General features: G+C 43.9%; 2 protein-coding genes across 3 annotated transcripts; one reads left to right on the top strand and one right to left on the bottom strand.

Annotated features, from left to right (window-relative positions):
* Positions 1-100: 100 nt before the first annotated feature.
* On the bottom strand, positions 101-20,154 carry pkd1b (polycystic kidney disease 1b). The gene is given in 40 exon segments (XM_088284444.1): positions 101-1,602; positions 1,795-1,906; positions 2,540-2,727; positions 2,812-2,954; positions 3,362-3,566; positions 3,641-3,809; positions 3,914-4,111; positions 4,177-4,331; positions 4,400-4,597; positions 4,665-4,867; positions 5,372-5,586; positions 5,651-5,765; positions 6,046-6,388; positions 6,483-6,626; positions 7,040-7,163; positions 7,248-7,458; positions 7,538-7,678; positions 8,062-8,229; positions 8,294-8,489; positions 8,559-8,724; positions 8,947-9,082; positions 9,351-10,007; positions 10,239-10,386; positions 10,592-10,729; positions 11,209-11,350; positions 11,420-11,548; positions 11,651-11,747; positions 11,821-12,103; positions 12,161-12,274; positions 12,871-16,520; positions 16,760-16,896; positions 16,973-17,118; positions 17,214-17,345; positions 17,423-18,148; positions 18,376-18,641; positions 18,716-18,863; positions 19,331-19,449; positions 19,515-19,723; positions 19,843-20,035; positions 20,097-20,154. Coding segments are annotated over 40 exon segments (11,889 nt in total). The 5' UTR covers positions 20,134-20,154; the 3' UTR covers positions 101-714.
* Positions 20,155-21,063: 909 nt separating this feature from the next.
* On the top strand, positions 21,064-23,231 carry asb12a (ankyrin repeat and SOCS box containing 12a). 2 transcript variants are annotated; one of them, XM_088284666.1, is made up of 3 exons: positions 21,064-21,178; positions 21,701-22,468; positions 22,781-23,231. In XM_088284666.1, the coding sequence occupies exons 2-3, from the start codon at positions 21,709-21,711 to the stop codon at positions 22,930-22,932; spliced, it is 912 nt and encodes a 303-aa protein (XP_088140792.1). In that variant the 5' UTR covers positions 21,064-21,178; positions 21,701-21,708; the 3' UTR covers positions 22,933-23,231. The 2 variants fall into 2 exon arrangements, with proteins under 2 accessions (XP_088140792.1, XP_088140793.1); XM_088284667.1 differs by having other exon boundaries at positions 21,086-21,178; positions 21,704-22,468.
* The last annotated feature ends 9 nt before the right edge of the window (positions 23,232-23,240 follow it).

Genomic DNA, 23,240 nt, shown 5'->3' with positions numbered 1-23,240 from the left:
TATTTATTTATTTTTATTATTCAAATTCAAAAGTGCACCAGTGAAATCAAGCAAACATTAAATGTTAGAAGATATTACAGGGTATTTTAATTTTAAACATTTTTAAAAGTAAAAAATAGTTGAATGTTAGAACAGGTTATCGTGCAAGTTTCTGTGTACAATAATAAAAAAAATACCTGTCCTGTGTCAGTCCAGTATAATCTACTTTTTGCCCATTGTAGAGAAAGAAACAATAACTATAATTAAAAAAAGAAAATAACTCCTTACTTTCTTACCTTACTGAATATTATTAAATTTAAAAGAAATGCATAATGTCTCACTATTTTTTCTTAGATAAACCAAACAAGATTTTATTATTACAGCATAACACATGAAAAAAATATATATATTTTTTTTAAATCAGCAACTACTTGTGTACACAAAATTCGTTTCCAGTGTGGCCATATCACTCATTCATGTCATAATAATTTTTAACACTTAAACTAATGCTAAATGCATTTGGCAAGCTTCTGAAGCTGGGACAAAAAACAAAAAAAGTCCCACAAAAATATAACAAACTAACTTCAGACTGTGTTGTCTCTCGTCTTTCCTCTACTGAGAAATTTCTCTATTTTCCCACAACTGTATGCAAAGGAACTACTGCCTTGTGTTTATGTACCATAAATACAGAGTTGTAAAAAAAAAAACACCCATGTCATTCTGAAGCACAACTCTTTAGGAAGGTCCCTCAGAAATCCAAGCCTTCCTCTTTTTCGGTGCCCCATCACTGATACGTCTCCTGATGCCCTCTTCGCTACTTGGTCTGATGAAGGTGAGTGCGAAACTGCCACATGGAGCCGCTGCGCCTTGTTTTAGCCCCAACCTTTGAGCTGCATCGGCTGAGTGCGAACTTCCAGAATGCCACGCTCTCCTCTTGGGAAACGCTATTAAATCAGGCGCATTTACAGGATGCAAACTGGAGCTTCCTATGATAGATTTTGCTGCCTCAGCAGTGTCACTCGATACGTGATACTGTAAATGTAGCGATTCAGATTCTGAGTGAGAGCTCCGTGTACGTGGGAAGAGGTGGACCGCTGCAGCTGGGGGATGAATCGTGGAAGGAGTGAAAGGAAACATGGCCGAAATAGATTTTTGTGGATTGGTGTAAAGCAGACCTGTCCTCCTGCGTCTGACTTCACCTTTAGTCTTCCCATCACCCTCCTGATCCTTTGGATTTGCTGATTTGGGGAATCTGTCCTCACATTTCTCCTTAAAACTGATCCTACTTTTCTTTCTCCTGGACAGCATGTCTTCCAGTTCAATCTCCAGGTGGTTCAAATCCTCCGTTACCTGAGTGACACGATCGAATTGAGAAAGCAAAGCATTTACGCACGGCAGCAGGCGGTCCAGGAAGGGCTGGACGTCAAAGCCTTGTTCAGAAAGCGTCGAGTCCTCGGATAGAACGGAGAGCGACGACGACAAGGGCCGTGGAGATGAAAGGGAAGGCGATGAGGATGATGAGCGAGATGATGGAAGGGAGGAAAAGAGAGTGGAAAGACGGGATTGTTGGGAGGCTCTGGAAGGAGGAACGTCCATCCCTTCAAACTTCACCCTGTGCCTGAACTACAACAGAGGAAACAGACAGCATCTGTGATGTAGCCCACTCAAGCTCTACTTTTATATGGACAAGTTAGTTCTATGATTAAAATAAAATTAATTCAATAAAAAACAAAAAAAAAATCAATTTTCCATTCAGAGAAAAGGTGGGCAGATGCACTAACCACTCAATAAAAGTCAATTAATGCTAACGCTCACTTCTTTAGTCTTTGTGAGTCCAATCCACAGCTTGAGTCTCTTAATGAAAAACTCCACCATCTCGTAGTCCTGAGGTTCTGCTTTTGGACGATAAATGTCCGCCTTCTCCGCCCTTAAACAACATTTAGAAGAAAATGATCAATTGTATTGTATAATTCAATCCTCCGACTTTTTTTATTATATATATATAATATATATAATATACAAATAATATATAATATATATAATATATAAATAATATATATATATATAAATAATATATATAAAATATATAAATAATATATATAAATATATATATATATATATATATTTTTTTTTTTTTTTTTTTTTAATTAATTTTTTTTTTTTTTTTAGAATAGAAATAGAATAGAAATCCCTTTATTGTCATTGTAGGGGGATTTCTATTCTATTTCTATTCTAAAAAAAAAAAAAAAAAAAAAAAAAAAAAAAAAAAAAAAAAAAAAAATAATTGATTAAAAAAAAAAAAAAAAAAAAAAAAATAAAAAAAAAATAAAAAAAAAAAAAAAAATAAAAAAAATTAATTAAAAAAAAAAAAAAAAAAAAAAAGCTATGGGCAGTTGGTCCACGATACACCGTACATGATCTAGATTTACCATTGAAATGACGGATTCAAGTCATAAAACTCACTTTATAATAATTTAGCTGTCATTAAAATGTAATTGCGAGTTGTTTTGGAAAGCATATCAATCATGTTTAGGTCAAACACAAACGAGGAGTGCAGTACCTGTATGCACAAATGAGAACGGCTCCAAAGACTTTAGCTAAAAGCCAGACACATGCACCCGTCAGTATTAGTCCAAACGAAGGGCCGAGGACAGGGTGGACCCTGCAGAGTCTTCGGAGGCCGAGCCGGCCGTGCAGAATGGACATCGACGACACAAAAACCTGATGCATGGACAAAAAGCCTTCCACCGACTGTGAGAAGAGCTGAAATCAGGGCAGGGATGTCAAATTCAGTTATTTTTGAGAATTGATCCTGTTTTTTTTCTTTTTACCGTTTTCCCGAGGTGAGAACTGAACAAAAGCAGCAGCATCAAGAGGAAACTTAAAGCCCACAACTCCTTCCAAGCTCTGTTCAGGACTCTAATGATCACAACCCACCTCCGCACAAATCTTAATGTTCCCAACAGCTGGAAAACAAAAAGAGGGGAGGCTGTATTTAATAACACGTAAAAGCATTATTTTGTGTGCGTTATGGAGAAATACAGCTCCCGGTTACCTTTAGCACCAGAAAAGTGAGTAAGACAGCCGCACATTGAGAAGACCGTTGAGTCAGTCGAGCAGAGTCATGGAAGTTGATGAAGCTGTCAGGCTGCGATCGTAGCTAAATTGAAGGATCAGAGGAATATCTAAGATTAAAATATCTCAAGTCAAAATTGCAGAGTGGAAAAATTGTTCGGAGCTTGTTGGATTTTTCCATGAATAGGGATCATTAATTAGGTACACTTTATTTGCTGGTATATTCTTAAATGAAAATTTGAGTGGATATTCTCCACATCTAAAAACCTTACTTTAATCATTCTTATCACCCGAGTATTTTAGCCCACAATGTTCGATTCTACATTTACCTGGGAAACACAGGAAGCGACCCCGGAGCGAAAACAGAAGTGAAACCCGCTCGTCGCCAACGACAACGCAGCCAGCAGGAGTTGCAGCCAATGTTTGCCTTGACACAGATACCGAGCGCGCTCACGAGCCATCGACCACAATTCCCCAATCAATATGAGGAGGGCAGAACTGAGAAGCAAAACCTGTCGAATGAAGCCGGAACGTTTTTGCTGTGAATTGAGTTGAAGGGGAAGGTTAACGTCTGGGTTGGTTTTACCATCAGGACCAGATTGAGGTCTAAGCCTTCATGTGATGACGGGATGAGGAGCGGGTGGATGGAGAGGGAGGAGGTGAGTCGTTGTGTCCAATCAAGCCGGATGGACAGACAGAGAAATAAACCAGACTCTCGGTGGTATTGCGTAAAATCCAACGAGAGGGTTTTGAGCCTCATTTGAATAAAAAAAGAAAAAAAAAAAAAAATCACAATTAGCACAACTAGCATCTAATGCTAATTATTCTTGACATTTTTGGAGATGACACATCTTCTTACTGCTTAATGCAAAAGGCTCGCATATGAAGTTCCGCCAGGACTCGCCGTGTGGCCGTGCTGCTGTTTCCAAGAGTGACCTGCGCCCGGCCCAGTGCGTGTGCGTAGAGGAGGCGTGGCGACCCCACAAGGCGGAGTGGGGCATTTCGGTGGAGATACGTCACCAAGGTGCCGTTCATCCACTGCTCGGCATCTAAGCAGCTTTAGAATTTGTCACAGTTTTAGTATTTACCCTGCTTTCATTGAAACTGCAGCGGTGTGCTCACTTTCTGATCGACGTTAAGTTTGTTCCCGCCGAGGGTGCAGTGTGAAGCTGGCGTCGAACAGCAGAGTGCAACAGCCTTCCCTGCCGTCGTTCCGCACTGTCCTGGTAGTTCACCATGAGCACCAGCAACAGAAATAGCAGCTGGAACACACAATGCTTCCAAAGAAGAAAAAAAATCATCCCAAGATGAAACGCGACAAGGATTTTTCTATTCGTCTCCTCACCCTCATGAGCGACCTCAGCGCACGGACTTTCCGAGCCTCCTCTTTAGCCTGCAGCAGCCCGTAGCCGCACGGTGGTCGAACCTTCCCGCCGTGCTCTCCAAATGCTCTCGCCACGGCGGTCTCGCGGGCTAGTTGGTCCTCCACCTCTGGATCCACAGGTCGCCAAATGACAGTATGGATCAAGGCTTGAATGCACACCTGAGGGAGGGAGAAAACCCGCTCAAGTTCTAAGAGGTAAGATCAACCTTTTGGTGAGGAAACTGACCTTGAGCGGTTCCAGGAGGAGAGCGGACGTGAGGAAGGCAGACAGCGCAGATATGAGCCACATGAGGACGACTGTTCTGGAGAAGAAGCGGCCGTAGATTCCGACAAGAGCGAGGCTTGCTGCGATCAGCGTAGCCACGAGCGGGTAGATCGCACGCAACATCCAGGGAGGAAGCAGCCGGCTGGGCTGACCTCGAGCGATGCCTAAAGTGGGGTACATATGGACGGAATTTTTATATTTCACACACTCAAAGGTGATTTATATATATATATATTTTTTTTTTCATTTCAATAGAAATGCAAGTTTCTTCCCAATATTTAATGCAGTTCAATTATCAAATTAGTTCATTTTTCGTATTCTAATCAACGAACAATTTTTTTTCTCTAACTTTTCATTTTTTGGTATAATTTACGCAAAAGCCTGCCTGAACTGGAATTCATAAATATGTTCAATATTACTATTTGACAATTATTATTAAAATAATTGATTATTATGAAAATGTAACATACTAAAGGAAAACAAAGTCAGATTCAGAATGAGTGCCAAAAAAAAAAAACTATTTGCATCTCTGATTAAAAAAATAAATAAATAATTTGTTGACCAGTATACTCAATTGTAAAACATTTGCATGTCTTCATTTTCTTTTTTTTCAATTAAAGATATAACAATGACTCCTCATTTTGCACTTCCACTTCAAATTTGTGTACCAATTCGTGTGGTAGAGGAGCATCTCGTCGAGTCGGGCGAAGGACTCGGCAAGAAGGTGCTGGCCACAGAGTCCAAAGACAGTACAGATGGACATCGGTAGAGTTTTGTCTCGCTCTGGGAAGGACCCGAATGTGTCTCCAATTTCAAGTACTCTGGCTCGTGGAGGTATTTATCATCAGTGTGATCGGACCAATTGCTACACGAGGTGCTCTTGCTGTGAAAAGACAAAAATAATATTTAATACATGTTTCATGTCATTATAAGCGAACAAGCCTCACGTGTTTGAGAAAGATGAACTCGTTGTCGCAGAGTCCCGACCGCTGTCTGAGAAGTTTTTGGGGAAATGCAAAGTGTCCTCTGTTGCTTCTTCTATTGACATCAGCAGATTCTCCTCTGAAAGCCAGACATACCATAGTTAATGCAAGTGCTTGTCAAATGAAGCTTCATGAAGCACTTGAGATGTTTTTTCACTCCTCTACATGGAACTCTTGGTTTAAGGGAATTTAATATGATTCCACTGCACTAGCATTGATCTTTAAACAAAGAGCACCATCTGGAGGAGTAAAAAAATATATATATGGCAAGTGCTTCATGAAGCTTCATTTAGCATCACTAGTTAAAGCCTTTTGTGCAAAGTTAAATTGATTTACTTCTGTTTCAAATATTTTCTTACCAGACAAGGTTAAAAAGGTTTTCATATTGTGGTTGTGAGCTTGCAGTGGCGTGGCACTAGTGTCATTTTGGAAAGGGTGGAAAAGGGCAGCAGGTGGGTCAGAGGAGGAGTCTGGGGTCAGGTGCAGCTGCATGCGAGCTTTTTTCCTCCGTAGTTGGCGCGTTGCGCACAAAGCAAGCGAAGCCTCGCACGGGTGGAGGTCTTCAGACTCTTTGAGCAGACTGTCGCACGAAGCCCAAGAAGCCGCAGTCTCTTCCTGACACACGTCAGCATTCTGGGGCACCAAACCAGACGCGGCCCAGAAGTCCAGGATGCTGGAGTCAAAAGCATTGCTCTCCAATAACTAGCAAAAAAAAAAATCATTTGAGAATATGTCATATTATTAATAAGACCTAAAGCAGAAGGGATGCAGGAAAAACGTGTTTGTGTATTCTCACGGATGAGGGACTATCTTGGAGTCGGCTGGAGGGTCCAGACAGAGATAAGAAAGACGGCCCAGATAGTTCTGATTGGCCGAGGTAGACATCCATCTCTACAGAATAACAAACTGGCGAAGAAGGAACTGAAATGTCCACGATAACCTGTGATACAAACACGCATTCAACGTTAAATGACAAATCGAAATTGGAGTGGACATGCGGTCAGGGTAGGCATGTGAGGCAGTGCCGCTCAATGCTGTTCCTTCGCCTATATGAGAAGAGTAAAAAAATAAATAAATAAATAAAAAAAAATAATAAATTGAAATTAAAATTAAAATTAAAATTAAAATTAAAATTAAAATTAAAATTAAAATTAAAATTAAAATTAAAATTAAAATTAAAATTAAAATTAAAATTAAAATTAAAATTAAAATTAATATTAAGTAAAATAAAATAAAATAAATATATTTGGGGTCTGTGCTTTAGATTGATTTTATTTTCTCAATCCAATATTTCTCCCAGATTTTATTATTAAAATTGGTGAATGTGTATATTTCCTTTTCAAAATACATTACCTGACTGCGGGCATTTCTAAACAAACAGCAGATCAAACACTGGAGAGGAAAGAGCAGAACTGCAACGACCATCCCTACGGCGACTGTTTCCATACTGACAAGCAGTTTGGCTGACACCGGCCCACTTGTGGAAACACATCAAATGCTAATTATTTTCAATGTGCTATTATTGCATTTAAACGCCTTGATTGGTCCTTCGGTTCCCTACCTGTTCCCTCGGGAACCCACAGCTCCGTACCACAGCGTGCCCAATGCCAGGTAAAGATGCAGCATGAGAGCACTACAGGTAACTCTCTGAGCTCGAGTAAAAACACTGTGAATGGGGCGTTCCCATAGCGACAGCCACAGGTGGCGCTCCACCATTCCAAAAATCAACTGAGAGGACAAGATTCGGTGAAATTGGGAAAGCTCATCAGGGCCTGGGAAGAAGGAGTTTAACATTTTCTTATAGTTGACTTGACGTTGTTCTTTTGCTAGGTGGAAGAAAAAGCATCTTACACGAGGCGAGGATTTCTTTCTCCACTGTACCATTCTTTGGATTTTCCACAGAGAGCCAGTCGTCCACCAGGAAGAAGAACATGTGGTCTGTCACGGGGTCCCAAACGACCACATGCTGAACATACCAGGATGGGTCCAAGCCTACGTGGAAAGTAAAGGATAATGCGCTACTCTGGACCACATAGGTCCATGCACTTTTTAACCGGATGTATGACAAAAATTTGAATTTTTCATGATATATATTTCTCAATGCACTATTTATGACGCACACATACTGTGATTTTTTTTTTCAAGTTGTATAAAAAATGCCATTCAAGGATGGCACAAAACTGCCGAACAGCCCATCCCTGGTATAGCGTAATCATCAATTTAAGATTTGATCTGTTAACAGTTAACATGCCCTGAGGTCATAAACATCATATAACTTTAAATTTGAGCATCATTTTAACAATAGGAAAACAGTGACGATAAATATATCAAAGATTCAAGCACAATTTAATTCCAATTCTGCTCTCACCACCAACCTGTGTTGTCATGCCAGATCCGAATTTTCCAAACTTCGCCCAAGCTAACGTCTGTTTCTAAGTGAAACTGGTCGAGGCTGCCACGTTGAAAAGCTCCAACCCTTCGCAGATGACGAGAGCCGCTTTTGTTTACGCCATACAGACTGATGCCAACATGTGCTGTGGTGCCTGATGGCGAAAAAAATTCCGCATTAGAATTAAATTAGAATAGATACCAACACTTTTGTCTAACCTGCTCCATGCCTCCAACCAGTCTTGACCAGCACTCTGTAATGGTACAGTCCTGCTCGACCACACAAGGGCACTTGGCTCAGTCTCAGGAAGTCCAGGTGGTCCAGTTTATGAGCAATGAGTCCCACCAGCAGGTGAATCAGGATCAGGACCGCACATACAATCCCCACCACCACATTAAGACTGGGTCCAGCTGCCTGGAAAGACGTGCAGCATAATTTGACAAATACTCTGTGATTTAATCTCGTCACAATTAGACAACATACAGGCGGCAGTAGCACAACGGCCCCCGGATGAAGAAACAAACTGGCCCCAAACATGCTGAGGTGGTGCGTTAGACAGTGCGCCGTTTGGAGTGTGGTGCCCTCAAGTGGCTTGAGACCTTCACTAGTCCACGTCCTCTCCTTGAGGCTGTAGTACTGACACAGAGAGCTGAACACACATAATGACACGGCTACGGGGGCACCCTCCACCTCAAAAGAGGTCAGGCTGACAGACAGAGACTTGGCTGTCCGATTTAAACTGAAACAGAGAACATGTTATAAAGAAGTCAATTAAAATGTATTCACTACCAGCCTAGGTAAAATAATTGTAATTTTTGGTGTCTACACCCGTCGATGGCAGTGAATGAGTATGAATAGGAAATGTACTCACAGCGGAGAAAGAAATACAGTTTTCTCCGTGAAGGAGCTCAAGGCCGAAAGATTGATAAGCCACTCTTTTGTGAAGGCATCCCAAGATCCACTTGTCATTTCTAGCTTAACACGGCCCACGGTCTTGGAAGTAAGTCCTGGAGCGGCATAACGTACAGAACGTATCGTCGTTAAAACTAGTGATGCTAATATGAAGCTTCATGAAACTCTTGGGATATGTTTTGGCTCGTCTGGGTGGAACTCTTGATTTAAGGGTGCAATGGAATTTGAAGACTTAAAACCAAGAGCACCATCTAGTGGAGTAATAAAATATGACAAGTGCTGCATGAAGCTTCATTTAGCATCACGAGTTAAAACACTCCCATTCATGAGCTAAGATTGAATTGAAATTGAAAATATATTTACCCGGTAACATGCTGAAATTGAAGGTGACGTATAAACCAGTATTTTCATCCAGGCCACCCACAGTATTTATCGTAAAGTTCAGACATCCCTCGAGTGGCAGCGTAACGGTGGGACATGCGCCATCAGCACGTCCATCCACTCTCCCGTCCGCACTTGCGTCACTCATCTCCACAGGAAGCTTACTGCGCAGCGTGATTCCAATAGCCTGGTCAGGCTCGAGATCCTGGATGGGCACAGGCTCGCCCTGAGGGGTGGAGATCTCCATGGCAACCAGAGCGGTGGAGATTGGAGGGTCAGCCGCAGCTAGCAAAGACTCATCCAGATCTAAAACCACCTGCACCAACTCTGAGCGCTGACTCCTAAGGTGGGTGGTGAGTGAGGTTGGGATTTGAAATGGGCACGGCGCAGTTTGTGTTGACTGCTTAGTGCAGAGGAGGTCGGCGGGATCGCCATAGAAACCGGCTGTACTGATATAAGGTGTGACGAACGAGAGGGGCACCTCGCCGGGGATGTGCGAACGCATCAGGGAGCGCATTAAGGCCTCTGCCTTGTTAATTGCCGACAAGGTGATAACCGAGGCGGCCTGCAGAGTTTTGGAGCCGTCGCGTTGAGAATTTGTGGCAACGGCTGATAATGATGTCGAAGCCAGAGAGCTACCTGTAAACAAAAAAGTACACGTTAGGTTGACTGAAGGCGCTAAATCAGGTGTGGGCAAACTACGGCCCGGGGGCCACATGCGGCCCGTCAAACATTTTAATCCGGCCATGAGTGAGATCTGCTGATACCGATTCCGATCACATCTGCACATGTTTTCAATTTTAGAGCTGCTCACAAACAATAAATTTAATTTCCGTAAATGTATAAAAATGGAAAATGAACAAAGGTTACCTAAAATGCGAAGGATGTTCTTCCCGGTGTCAGACCCTGAAACTCCACCACTAGGAGTTTTGTGCTCCTCCATTACATGAATCATCTTCCCAACTGCTTCAAGAATCTTTACCTGACAGTCGACACACGTTAACTCAGCAGGAACAGCCTGAGGGAGAATGAAAATTCTTAGAAACTCTGTTGAGTGAATCTCTGCTGCAAGGGTCTTCAATCCTGTTCCTCGAGGGCCGGTGTCCTGCCTGTTTTCTAGTTCTCTTGGCCCTCGAGGAACAGGATTGACGACCCCTGCGCTACTGTAACGATTTTTATAGGTTTAAATGAATGATGGTATGGAGAGTAAAAATAATCCTGACAGTGGACTGGGCCAAAGATGAGCTGATTTGCTCAACATCCATCATGGAGGAAATGGGGAGGGACACCAAAGCTTTGGTTACATTTTCTCTTATCTCCCTTTTCATTGCGAGGTCTCTGGTATTTTGTCCAGATGCCATCTGTAGATCAAAGGGTGAAAAATATGTGCGGTAAAGCAAATGTAAAGCTTTTTCACAGGACAGCGTGTTTTTCATAGGACAGTGACGCAAAATTACTGACAAAATAAGGCTAAAGTTATTTTAAGTTAAGTCTGTATTTATATTGAGGTTCTGTCTCTACATTTCATACTATTTGTGAAAGCAACTTGAATATCAGAGAACCTTAGTCAGGTGTCTTCAATCCTGTTCCTTGAGGTCCGCTGTTCTGCACGCTTTTCATTACTCTCTGCTACAATACATCTCATTCAAATGATCTAAAACTGGATAACTATCCTGATCATTTGAATCCTGTGTTTTACAGCAGGCAGAAATGGAAAAGAGGCAGGGCGATGGCCCTTGAGGAACATGATTGAAGACCCCTGCTCTAAGTAGTAAACGGTGAGTAATGTCCTCTTGTCCTGTCCATCTATGACTGAAATCGATCTTATCTTGGCTATTACCTGATTGAGCTGACTCGTAAGCGCAATGGAATATGGGATGATTTCCTGAGGGTTGCCATGTTGGACTAAGGCCCACAGGTCTTCCTGGCTCTTTGTTCTTAGCCACTCTCTGGCATTTGGATGACTCAGGACACTCAGAGTCCTGAAAAGTAAATGGAAGAATGACTATACAAAGAAAATGGAAACGTAACTCATTAACATGGTGGATTACCTGTTTAGAGCAATGACCCTTGACCCAAGATTGTCTTCTATGAGCAAAGTGACGGTGATAAGTGACTGGTTTTGTCCTTGCACAGGAGTCCCCGCTGGAACCAGGCTGCTAAAAGTTGATCGAGTACCCCTTGGGAAAGAAATAATTTTGACAGCTCACTCGCCATGACGCTAATGAGGATAAGCGACAAATAAAATTGATTTTCAGTCAATCCTCAGCGCTTCAACTTACTTGTACAGTGTGAGAACAGGACATATTATAGGATGGCACGGTGCAACTTGAAAGGTATAGATGAGCTCCGACAATGTATTTTCTTCATCTCTCCACCCTGCCACAAAACAAAACATAAAAGTGCATAACTGATTTAAATAACGCAGGATTGACAGCGTTGTGTTGATTACCCGTGCAGTTGAAGGTGGCGACAGTCCCCAGCGGATGGATGCGTAACTCTGGCTTCAATTCGCACAGACCTCCGTAAGGGGGCTTGTGTGGTACAACCGTCTGACTTGCACTGCCCCACCTCCCACTGCCAGGCAGAGTCACATTGAGCGTGAAGGTGTACATGTTCGCCGACAGCACCGCATCTGAACACAAGGCCAATTTTGACGAGTGTCTTCCTGTAGAGGTGGCGGCCTTGTCGAGATCAAACGTTGCGCCTGACTCATCCTCAGCGCTCCAACTGTACTGTGATGACAAGCGTGTTTAATTAGCTTAGAGGTTACACTGAATGTGAACTCCTACCTGAGCTTGGTCATCGCACTCTCCGCAGTGCCCAGACAGGATAATGCGGGTGTGGCCTGGACAGGATACGCACGCCACAAACACAGGAAATTGTGGTGCTTCACGCACAGTTACCTGAACAATACATTTGAAGAGCATGAGCAAGATGAGTTGTGAAATCATAAATTCATATTCATGAGAGGCTGTTTTCCTCAAAACTCACTGTCTGCGTGAAGGATACCGCTGTCCTTCCCGCCTTATTTATGATTAGAGTGAACGTATAGGTGGTGTCTGCATGTAACTGTTTGCTGGGTACAATCACAATACTACTGTTGCTCTCAATGGGAATCGTGGAATTCTGTGAATTCATACAGAGGAAAATAATTTAGTAAGACCAGAGTGCCGAACTAAAAACTCCATTTATTTTGCATTATTCGGCTTAAAATGACAGAAAGCATGATTACCGTATTTTCCAGAATATATGGCGCATCTGTATATAAGCTGCAGAAAGTCTTAAAAAAAAAATGCCATACAACCCGCAGTTTTCTATGCTGAAAAAAATTAAAACAGAACAGACCCAAGCGTATTTTCTGATCTATAGAGCGCCCCTACTGGTAAAAGAAAAATCCACAGAAAAGCCGCACCACTGTATTAGCCGCATGAATCAAAATCTAGGAAAAAAACTAGTGCCTTATAGTCCGGAAAATACGGTAAATCAAGAGGCAACACACCTCAATCGTGACAGTCCAGCGATATCGCAATGCATCGTCTGCTCCTTGGTCTGCGTCAGGATCTTGAGATTCACTTCCATCCAGAATAAGATCACGACTGCTTGGCCACAGTCGATGTGAACCGCCCGTGATGACTGCCACCAACGGGGAGCAGACCACAGTGACTTTGGTTTTTCGTCGCAGCAAGAGAGGGGTCCCTTGGAGTGAAACGGTAAATAAAAGGCAATACTGTCCCACATCCAGAGAATTCTTTGGGAGGTGCAGAAAAGGTGACGTTGCACCATTGAGGAGGACTCGGTTCCCAGTGAGGTCCATATTCCCGTTAGTGCAATCGGAAACTCTGAAGAGCTCCCATTGGTATGTTGTCTTGTAGGCAGAGCAGTTAGTATCCACACTCGCTTCAAAGAAACTCACTCTAGATCTGAAGATAGTCGGCTGGTTCTGGATAAGTGAGACTAGAGGTCGGGAACACTCCAACTCCAGCACATGTATGCGGCGTTGGACAGACATGTGGCTGACACCGTTGGAGACGTTGACCATCACAACGTAAACACCGGCATTGCCAAACGTGTGACTGACCGAACTGAGATGAGCGGGCCATTCTTTGATGGACTTTCCAAATTTCCATGCATATCTCAGGTTGCTCCCTCCGGTAATTTTGGCGGAAAATAGCGCGGCATGTCGGGAAAATATTGGTTCTGAGTGGCAAACGAGCTGGAGATCCTTGACGGGCCATTCGACTGTCAGAGTCTTGTTCAGAATCTTGGAGCAGATGCCATTGCTTGCTAGCACGGTCAGCGACAACGAACCGTTCACGTATGGAGTTAAGATGACCGCTTTTCCTTTGAGCCACAAAGGTTCAGTATCTTCTAAGTAAAATATCCAAGTGTAGTTGACTGAACAAACATTTTGATCATCCACCTCAAAATGAACTTCCTTAAGAGCCTCGATGGCGTCTTGGGCAGGTGTCGACAGTCGCACAGTTTTGATATTCTCCAAAATCTGAATTCGGGTTGACATCTGCGCACTACTCACCTGATTCCAAGCTGTCAGATTAACAGAATGCGTCCCTGCTGGAAGGTTTGACGTAGTGAACAATCCCTCAACCACATCCTGACTATGCGTCCAGTCTTTAGTTTCAAATATCAAAACAAAGCTTGCATTGGTTCCTTTTCCGATCGTTGGCATGAAAGTAACTTCTTCCTCAGCACAGAGGGTATTCCTTGTAACGTTTAGGGTGAGGCCTTCGATTCGGTCCTGGACAATCACGCTGTGGGTAACTTCCTCCCAGTTAATTGCATTGGAGACATTCATAACCACGGTGTAAATGCCTTCCTGAAGAAAAATGTAGGCGAAGGTGTGGTTGCGTTCCGCAAAAAGGGTGGCGATGGAATCACGAACTTTCCAGTCCCAGTGCAGATCGCTACCTTTGCGGACGACCGCTTGAAAGTGCACAGGAGTATTTGTGCTTATATGAAACGGAAACATCTTGCCGTCAATTGTAAAGCTCGCCTCTTCTATTTCCTCTTGGACTGTAAAGATTTTCATGTCATCGCATAGACTGATCGGATTCCGAACGACAACTTTAACAAAACAATCTCCTAAGCTTGCGAAGTGGTGAACAAGAAACGGGACGTCTGTCTCAAGGAGTGGAACGTCGGTATCGACATACCAAAAGTACTTCAGGTCAGAACCAGTAAGGACTGATACGGAAATGTTTAAAAACGTCCTCACTGCCACGATATCTGTCAGTGTTGTTATGTGCACGCTCGCTACGCGTTCCACAGCCACAACAGAAGCGACGTTGGTGGTGTCACCCAACTTGTTCGAGGCCTTTAATTGAATTGTAAGCTGACCGGGAGTTTCAACTAGCAACTGAAAGCGGTCTCCATCAGATGTCATCTGATGCTTTGTTTCCTGTTGCGTGGCAATCCACTCATATGTGACATTAGATCCTTTTGTGACGGAAGCGACAAACACCGCGTCCTCACGGGTCGCTAAGTACGTCATATTTGTCAAGCTAGGACAATCCATGTGAAGACTCGCAATTCTCTCAAAGACTTCAACCACAATCACGGCCTCCCTTCTGCTCACCACGTTTTGGGCTAAACTTTTCACATGATACCGTCCCGCTTTAGGAAAAACAAATCGAAACTCCCGAGTTCCCCGTTGTCTGGGAACCAAACCATCCACTGTCCAATAGTAGGTGGCACTCCAATCGTCACTGCTAACTGCTGTGATCAACGTTTCTTCTCCGACCACTCCGTATGGCTGCTTGGTTTGCAGGCTAAAATCCGAAACCGGATGCAAGACGTTCACTTTGAGGCTCCCAGATTCCTGACTTATCGCGTTAAACGCAGTGGCAGTGGCTGTGAATTCGCCCGTTGACGTAAAAACATGCGACACGTTTTGTTCCTGTTCAGTCGGGGAACCATCTCCAAAATCCCAAAGCACTGACACATTGCTGCCAGAGCAGCCAGCAACCCAAAATGACGCCGGGCTATTAACCGTCACAGTTTCACTGCCATGCAAAGAGAAACTACCGACAGGTTTTTGAACGGTGATGCTAGCATTAGCGGTTTTGCTGCTTACTTTGTTACTCGCTGTTACAAATACTTCTTGAACGCCTTCATCTCTGAAGCTAAAACATTGTTGACTCTGTTCTGTCACAGCCGCTTGACTGGAAGAGCTACTGACCCACTTAAATTGGCAGCTTGTTCTCTGCTCGGGAGAAACAAACACCCTAAAGCATACTTCATCTCCTGCGGCTGCTATTTCTTTAGACGACTGCACTGACATCTCAAATATTGCCGTTTGAACACAGACAGTGCTGTTGTATGATACAGTGCTAATGGGGCTATTCACAGTTAAGCTAACATTGAAAAACCCCGGGCTGGAAAACGTGTGAATAGCTGTGTCTCTCCCCGTCACCGCAGTCACAGTTCCCTCACCAAACAGCCAATGGAAAACCAGCATGGATATATTTGCATTCAGCAAAGCAGAGAAAACGGTTTTTCTACCAGTCATGACACACTCAGTCGGTATCACTCTTATGACAGCTAACTGGTAGACAACCACTCTGATGAACTGGCTCGCGTGGCTGACAGAGTTAGAGACATTTACCCTCAGAGTGTAGTTGCCTTGAAACTTGTAGATTTGTGAAACTGAGCCATCTGTAAGGTTTTCCCGCTTGGATCCATCACCAAAGTCAAACTCCCAAATAAGCCTCGTGCCGGTTGCGACAGTAGCTTTGCAATTTGTAACAGAGCCCAACTCACTGGGTCCGTTGCAACGGACACTGAGTCCAGTTATTTTCTCCAGAACTTCCACCATGAGCCAGGTGTCAAGCAAAGAAAGAGTGTTGTTGGCACACAATGTGATGTTGTAATCTCCCGCAGATGGAAATATGTGTTCAAGTTTTGCGTCAGTACGTTGGACAGCTTTGGATTTGTCGCCAAAATTCCATGTGAAGATGACACCGTCGGCGGCGGGATCGGTGGAGGCTTCCAGGACATAAGTCTCATTAACAATGGCCACCAGAGCGGAGGAGTTAAGGAAGAGGCGTTTTAACAGAGGACGGACACTAATCTGGATAGTTGTGGCTACTTTTTCATATTGGTTGGAAAGTCCCACTTGAAGATTGTAGTTACCTGTGATCAGTAAAACCAGATGCATTTCAATTTACTTGGTTAAATAGAAATGACAATGTCAATGTTCTCGGGGGTGGGGTCGGGGTGGGGGGTGTCAGGGCACTGCCCCCCCTGAAATATGGTTGGACTCCCCCGGTGCTATGCCAGATAATTAACTTTAGGGGTATTTTCCAATATTTTTTTTACTTTATTTTTTTTGTTTCCAATTAAATGAAAGCTTTACTGGCATGAGCATTTACCTGGTGCAGAATAGGTAAAGTTCACAGAGTGCCGCACAAACGATTGAGTCGCTCCTTTTTCGGCAAGCTCCTCCACAGCGTCGCATGGAGCAGGCACAGTGTGAATAACGCTGTCGCTACCGTCGCCAAAATCCCATCTACATGACATCCAGACATCGACTCGCGTGTCAAGTGATGTTAGATTGCAGGTGCATTGTGAGAAGCATACTTTACCTGAAGGTAGTTGGCAGGGCGATGTCCACTTTGACCCTGAGGGTAAAGAGTTGAGGAGCACCCACGGCTACAACTTGCCTGACAAACATGAACTCGGGCTCACCGAGTGGGTTCATTTCATCGACAGTCAGGGCGAGCTGCTTGATCTGGGAGCTCACGGGGTTGGATGCTGTTACCTGTTATTTCCAGAAATTATGTTCAAATCACATAAATATTATAATTATTTCCAAAAGTGTCTGACCTTTAGTTTGTACTCGGCAGGTTTCTTGAACACGACACTATAAGATTCTCCCTCATATGCAAATGCCTCCAAGTTGTCAATCACCCACAAGAATGTCACAGATGAGCCACTTTCAACGTGCGCTGTAAATGACTGAGTACAATGCGAGATTATGCAAAAGAATTTTGTTGAAATTCTTGAAAACTGGAAATTATGCTTTGGACGCTCACCTGGGGAATATCCACGAGCATCCTCTGGCGTCGGCGTGGCTCCACGTGGAGTCCCGACACTGCCTCGTAGCTACACAGTGTCACGTTCAAACTCTGAGAACTCACCGCATCTTCCGCACTGATGTTGAGCATCTGGACCTCCACTGAAGGTAAGACTAGAGTCACGGATGAGAACCACACATCTTCAGAATACGTCTTGCATTCCGGTAGATCTTCGGGGCAAGATCGGACGAAGGGGAGTCCAGTTCGGAGCACCGGAGCTGACCATGAACTCGTGAGTTTTTCTCCTGATAGCGCCATGACAACAATGGGCATTGGAACATTAACTTGAATGTGGATCTGGTTCTTTTCGTCCAATGGAGGCTGGATGATCTTCAGTCCAAATGTCGATTTCACACGAGGAGTCAGGGACTTCACGTTCGATTGTGTGGTTGTTCCCAACATCCACTCTTGCTCAGTACCTCCATTTAGAGTGTCTTCATAAATCAATCTCAGATCACACACCACCCCATCCACCCAGTGTTCACCTTGGGGCATGAAAGTGAGCCCTCCCTCAAACCAGCTCCCCCACTTTGCCCCCTGGAGAGACATATAACTCTGTCGCCACGGAGAATTTAGGAGAGCTTCGCTGGCGAGGCAGCGCAGAAAGGCTCCAGGGTCGCGAGTGTGTTGAACGGCAACAATATCGTCAGGGTACACAATGATGGCTCCGTCTGGAAGAAGAACCTATAGTGATATACAGTACGTAAGTTAAATTGTAGACACCCGCCAAGTGCAACACCAGGCATCCACCAACTGTAAATTATAGAAGATTTAAATAAGTGGATTGTGCCCCTGCAGCCCCCCCTCTAGCTCTGCCAGTGCATCCCACTACAAGTGAGGTCACCCATGCATTTTCCATTTATATTAATTAACGAATAACCGATTCAGCCAGAACACGTTTGTCTACTTACGCTCAACGTTTGCACTTGTGCGATGGGGCTTATTTTCAGCGGGACGTCCGCCACCAAGTGGTAAAAAGGTGCTATAGCTGTGTATCTGGGTGGTAACGCAAACCCACGTCCCACTGCTGCTGAGGTGTAGGGCGAACAAGGTCGATTGTTGGGGAGGCAGGTTTCGAGAATATGACACCAGTATTGGCCCGCGCTGCAGCCCCCCGTCGTGTTGCACAATGGAGCCAATGAGCAGCAGCTGAATGGATTCACCAAAGAACTGCAACCTAAAGGAACACAGAGAGTATATGTCTTCTCGGATGCGTTATATTGCCTTAAATCGCGATGAAGTGTATTTTACCAGGAGGTACTAGGTGGTAGTTGGGGTTACAGTAGGGTCGAAGGATTTGAACGCGGGCCAAAGAGGAGGTCGAACTGGGCTGGATTACCAGTTCCAGTGATGTCACTTGACCTGCATGACTGAACCACAAGCCAGGGAACAACTGCATCTGTGGACCACAAAGAGACGCTCCATTTTGTCAAGTTGCATAATCAGGCATTGCAGAATGTGACAATATTTTTCAATCAAACATTTGAGCATTCCGAGGGTTCCAACATTGTTAAAACTCTATTTTAGACTGCACCTTATTCGTGAGCTGTCAATGAACTATGTTGATCTGAGTTAAGCAGTTTCATTTCGATAACAATGTGGCATCTGCTGGCAGTTATAGACCATTGGGGGGAATCATCCATCCATCCATTTTCTGTACCGCTTCTCCTCACTTGGGTCGCGGGGGGTGCTGGAGCCTATCCCAGCTATCTTCGGGCAACCCTGAACTGGTTGTGTGGGGAATCAATTACCCGCAAGGCTATTCTCAAAAAAATGGACCACCACTGGTTCCATACATATAAAATAAAAATGCCATTTTTTGAACATGGTGCTCATCTCATCTCTCCATCTGTACATTTTACCGACCTCAACTGCGAGTTGTCCAACATCAGGTACAGTTGCTAAGGGATCTATCTGGATCCGCCGGTAGATGCCTGTCATCAGAACAACTCCCACCACATAACTGTACAGGTCTGGTAAGGATTCTGGGGCACACAACAAAGCACAGCATGAAAGTGAAGTATGGAAATACTCGGAAATAACATCTTACCGTTTAAGTCATTTTGACAGAAGTAGTGGTATTGCGCATCACAGGGGGTCGTCCTCCACTGTCCGGGCATCCCCAAAGCCATCTGAGTACACACTTGATGTTTGTCACTGCTTGCATCGTGCCATGGAGGACTTGTTGACTCCACAAACCCGCCCTTGTCAGGTCCATCGTCATTTCCGCCCTGAATCCAAACCCACACAGTGCTTTTCCTGGACAAAAAATAAATAATTTAAAAGGGGCATGTGGGGAAAAAAAAAAGTTTTAAATTGTTTGCATACAAACAGTCAGCGCAGAAATGAAACACTTTTCTAATTCTTTGTAGACTCACACTGGGAAGGAGTGCTGGAGGAAATTTTGCAGCCCCAAAGTGTCAGCAGCTGCCACACGTCCGCCGCGGGTCCGCCGACAGGAAGACGAAGCCTCGGACCACGTGGACGTCTTCGCAGAGAGCCAGAAGCACCGCAAGCTCGGCAGGTGGACGTGAGCACCTTCCGGACAGGAGCTGAACTCTGCAGGGCGGCCTTTACCATCACATGACAATTAATCTACAGGCAGTTTTAAGTTCAACAATAAATTTGTTACCTTCTGATGTGCTGAGCAAAAGCATGAAAAAGATCATCCATGGCCGCTTTTTTGGAGTCGTAATGATTCGCATCTTGCTCAGTATAAGGCGAAGAAGAAGCAGCATGCTTCGGTGCAATTCTGCCCAATTATTTTTGCTTTTCCCTCATTATAAACTTGATCGTTTCTTTACTCCCTCACACGAATGTCCAGTGTCCTCTCACAGCCAACGCACAATGAGTTGTGTTGCTGTGTCTGTTTAAAAGGCCTCTTCACTCCTCACTTTGAGTGCCGGGGTGACTTTTACTTTGTTTCTCAGCAACAACTATAGAAAGGAAGCGGAGGGGACGGAGGAGGCCCACACGGAGAATTCACAAGTTGTAAACCCGTATAGGCAGACACAATGCAACACAGGACACAAAGAGGTGAACATAAATCAAGTGTGTGATAAAGTTTTGCATCAGACATATTTTAGGTGCGTACTGAATTGTTTTGAAAATGTTTTCTTTATCCGGTTGGTGTGTGATCATTTTAACCTCGTCACGAACCGAACAAAAAGAGTGACGCACATGCAAAAGAAATGGGCCCGGTTTTAAAAGAAAGGATGCCATCGCTGTTGCCTAGAGAGAGAGAAGGGATAAAGTTGAAGGTGGGTGAGAAAGACAAGTTTCATTCCATCGCCATGGAAACAATTGTGTTTTTGTCCCGATGGACCTGATTCAGATGGGATCTATCAACTTTAATATTTCAACTAACAATTCCACAAAGCACAAATGTCTTACCTTGGACACGACACTGTCAGATTGTTGTTCATATACCACCACTTCCATGCTGTCAACCATTGGTGAAAATGTTACTGATGAGCATATTAACAATACACAATAGTAACGCTCACATTTTCTCATCAAACAGAGTAATATACAGATTGCTAATATTTTTTACATGTATTTGTGGGTTTTTTGCATAATCAACAACTAAGGTGTAATGCGCCATGAAGACAGAAGAGGGCAGTCCTGCGCACCCGTAACAGAATTTGAACGTCAAAGCGATCACGACGAAGAGTCGAGCAGGAAAAGCGGACGGCCTATGATGACAAATCGCAGGTAAAACCTCGTAAAAAAGCGATGCTTTTTCAGGGGTTTTAATGTTGTAAAAAACACAGTAGCTTCCACTCAAAAAGAAAAATGTTTATTTTTTTGGGGCGGCGGCTGTGGTTGTTTTTGCAGAGAATGAACGTAATGCAGTCTTGGCTGCAAGTGTATGTTTGCATTTAGCTGCTAAAGTTAGCTTTAGCTTCGAATCTGTCATTATTTTCGTGATCGAAAATAATTATAAATGTAGATTGATTTAAGAGATTAACATTTGAGGCCCGTTGAATGAGGCTGCAAATAGTCGCTTACGTTGAGTTAACATTACGCCAATATAAGTTGTGTATTTTATTATCGTGGTCTGAGTACACGATCACGAATGTGTTTTAATATTCAAATGTACGCCGAATTCTCTCAAAGATCTTGAATTAATGCCTCCACGGCATAAAAAATGATTATTGTACACGACTCATGAAGTAGATAGTTACGTAGCTTATTGTGATGCAGGTGACGTCATGCATTTGTTTTCCTTGCCAGCAGGTTCTATGTTTCAGTTCAGGACAACGGAAGATGAACTAAGTTGTGAGATCTCCAAGCTCCGACGAGCAGCGTTGCAAAACGATGAAAGACTCCTGGATGAGATGCTGTGCCAGGAAATCTACAAGAAAGCCATCAACTATCGAGGCGGCTGGGGCATCCCAGGCACCCCTCTGCACGCCGCCGTGTCCAAAGGCCACCTTAGCTGCCTGCAGGTCCTGCTGACCCACGGCGCCCTGGTGGACTGCCTGGACATCAAAGCCCAAACGCCGCTTTTCGCCGCCGTGCGGGGGAAGTACCTAGACTGCGTGTTAGCGCTACTCCGGTCCGGCGCCGACCCTAACGGGAGCTCCGACAATATTTGCTCCCCTGTCCTGACCGCCGCACGCGAGGGTGACGTTGAGATACTACGGGAACTGCTCAAACACGGCGCCGAGACCAACTCGCGCTCCAGAGTCCTGCTATGGACCTCGAGCGCCAGGGTCTCAAGCGGCCCGCTGTATCTGGCGGCCGTATACGGACACATAGAGTGCTTCAAACTGCTGCTCCTCTACGGCGCCGATCCGGATTACAACTGCGCTTATGCCAGAGTGCTGAGCTCTATCAAGAAGCCCAGAACAGTCCTGGAGATGTGTCTGAGGCACGGCTGCGGGGTTGAGTACATCCAGCTCCTCATCGATTTCGGCGCCAACGTCTACCTTCCCACGCTCATCATTGAGAAGTCCACCAAGCAGAACGAGGCCGTGGAGCTGCTTCTGCAGGAGAGAGGTGTCGCAAATCTATTCGGTTTTCAATGATCTCACTGGCTGACAGCAAGTTGTCAGCCTTATTGTGGAGTGGTTTTTAGGTTTTCCCCACATTCCAAAAATATGCAAATCTCAAATATGTAGATGTTTGTAAATAACTAGCAGTTAATCAGCATGCTCAAAAAGATGCTTTAATTCAAGCAACTTGCGTTTAACAAATGAAAAAAACTAAACAGCAGACAGGGCACATATAAATAAACATGGACACTCACAAATTCAAAGTGATACTTACGACAATAAGTAATATTTTGTTTCCTTTACTCTTCCTCCTCAGGAAATCCCAAGGCCTTGACTTCACTCTGCCGACTGGCGGTGCGGCGATACCTCAAAAAGATCAACAAGATTCACTGCGTCGAGCAGCTGGACATGCCAACGAGTCTCATCAGCTTCTTGCAGTACAAGCCGATGGCGGTTATGATTCTCTAGCATATATGTTAAGTCGTGTGAAGGAAAAAAAAAAAAAGTGAATTTGAAGATTTTTCTTTTTTTTTTTTTTTTAAATTGACCTTGTTCTATCCCTGCTTTGTGATTTAAAATCCAATACATTAAACATATTTGTGTGTGCATTTGTTATTAATTATTTTGTTATTCATCTCAGGTGCAATGTATTTAGAGCCTCATTGAATAGAAATTGATGTTTTGAAATGTAATTTCAATCTTGACAATGCCTTACCCAAATCAAATCACTTATTTTTCCTCAACTGTTATTAAAATTGAGAATATTGGATGATTTT

The sequence above is a fragment of the Idiotropiscis lumnitzeri genome, chromosome 20 (assembly GCF_059441095.1).
Source record: "Idiotropiscis lumnitzeri isolate Australia: NSW breed Sydney's pygmy pipehorse chromosome 20, RoL_Ilum_1.0, whole genome shotgun sequence".
Taxonomy (NCBI): domain Eukaryota; kingdom Metazoa; phylum Chordata; class Actinopteri; order Syngnathiformes; family Syngnathidae; genus Idiotropiscis; species Idiotropiscis lumnitzeri.
This window is presented reverse-complemented; position numbering and strand designations above follow the sequence as displayed.

What these genes read in the sequence shown, in the direction of transcription:
- asb12a (XM_088284666.1), top strand. Translation starts at nt 21,709, where the DNA reads ATGTTTCAGTTCAGGACAACGGAAGATGAACTAAGTTGTGAGATCTCC. An exon ending in GCTGCTTCTGCAGGAGAGAG is followed by an intron (nt 22,469 to 22,780) that starts GTGTCGCAAATC and finishes CTTCCTCCTCAG; the next exon opens with GAAATCCCAAGGCCTTGACT.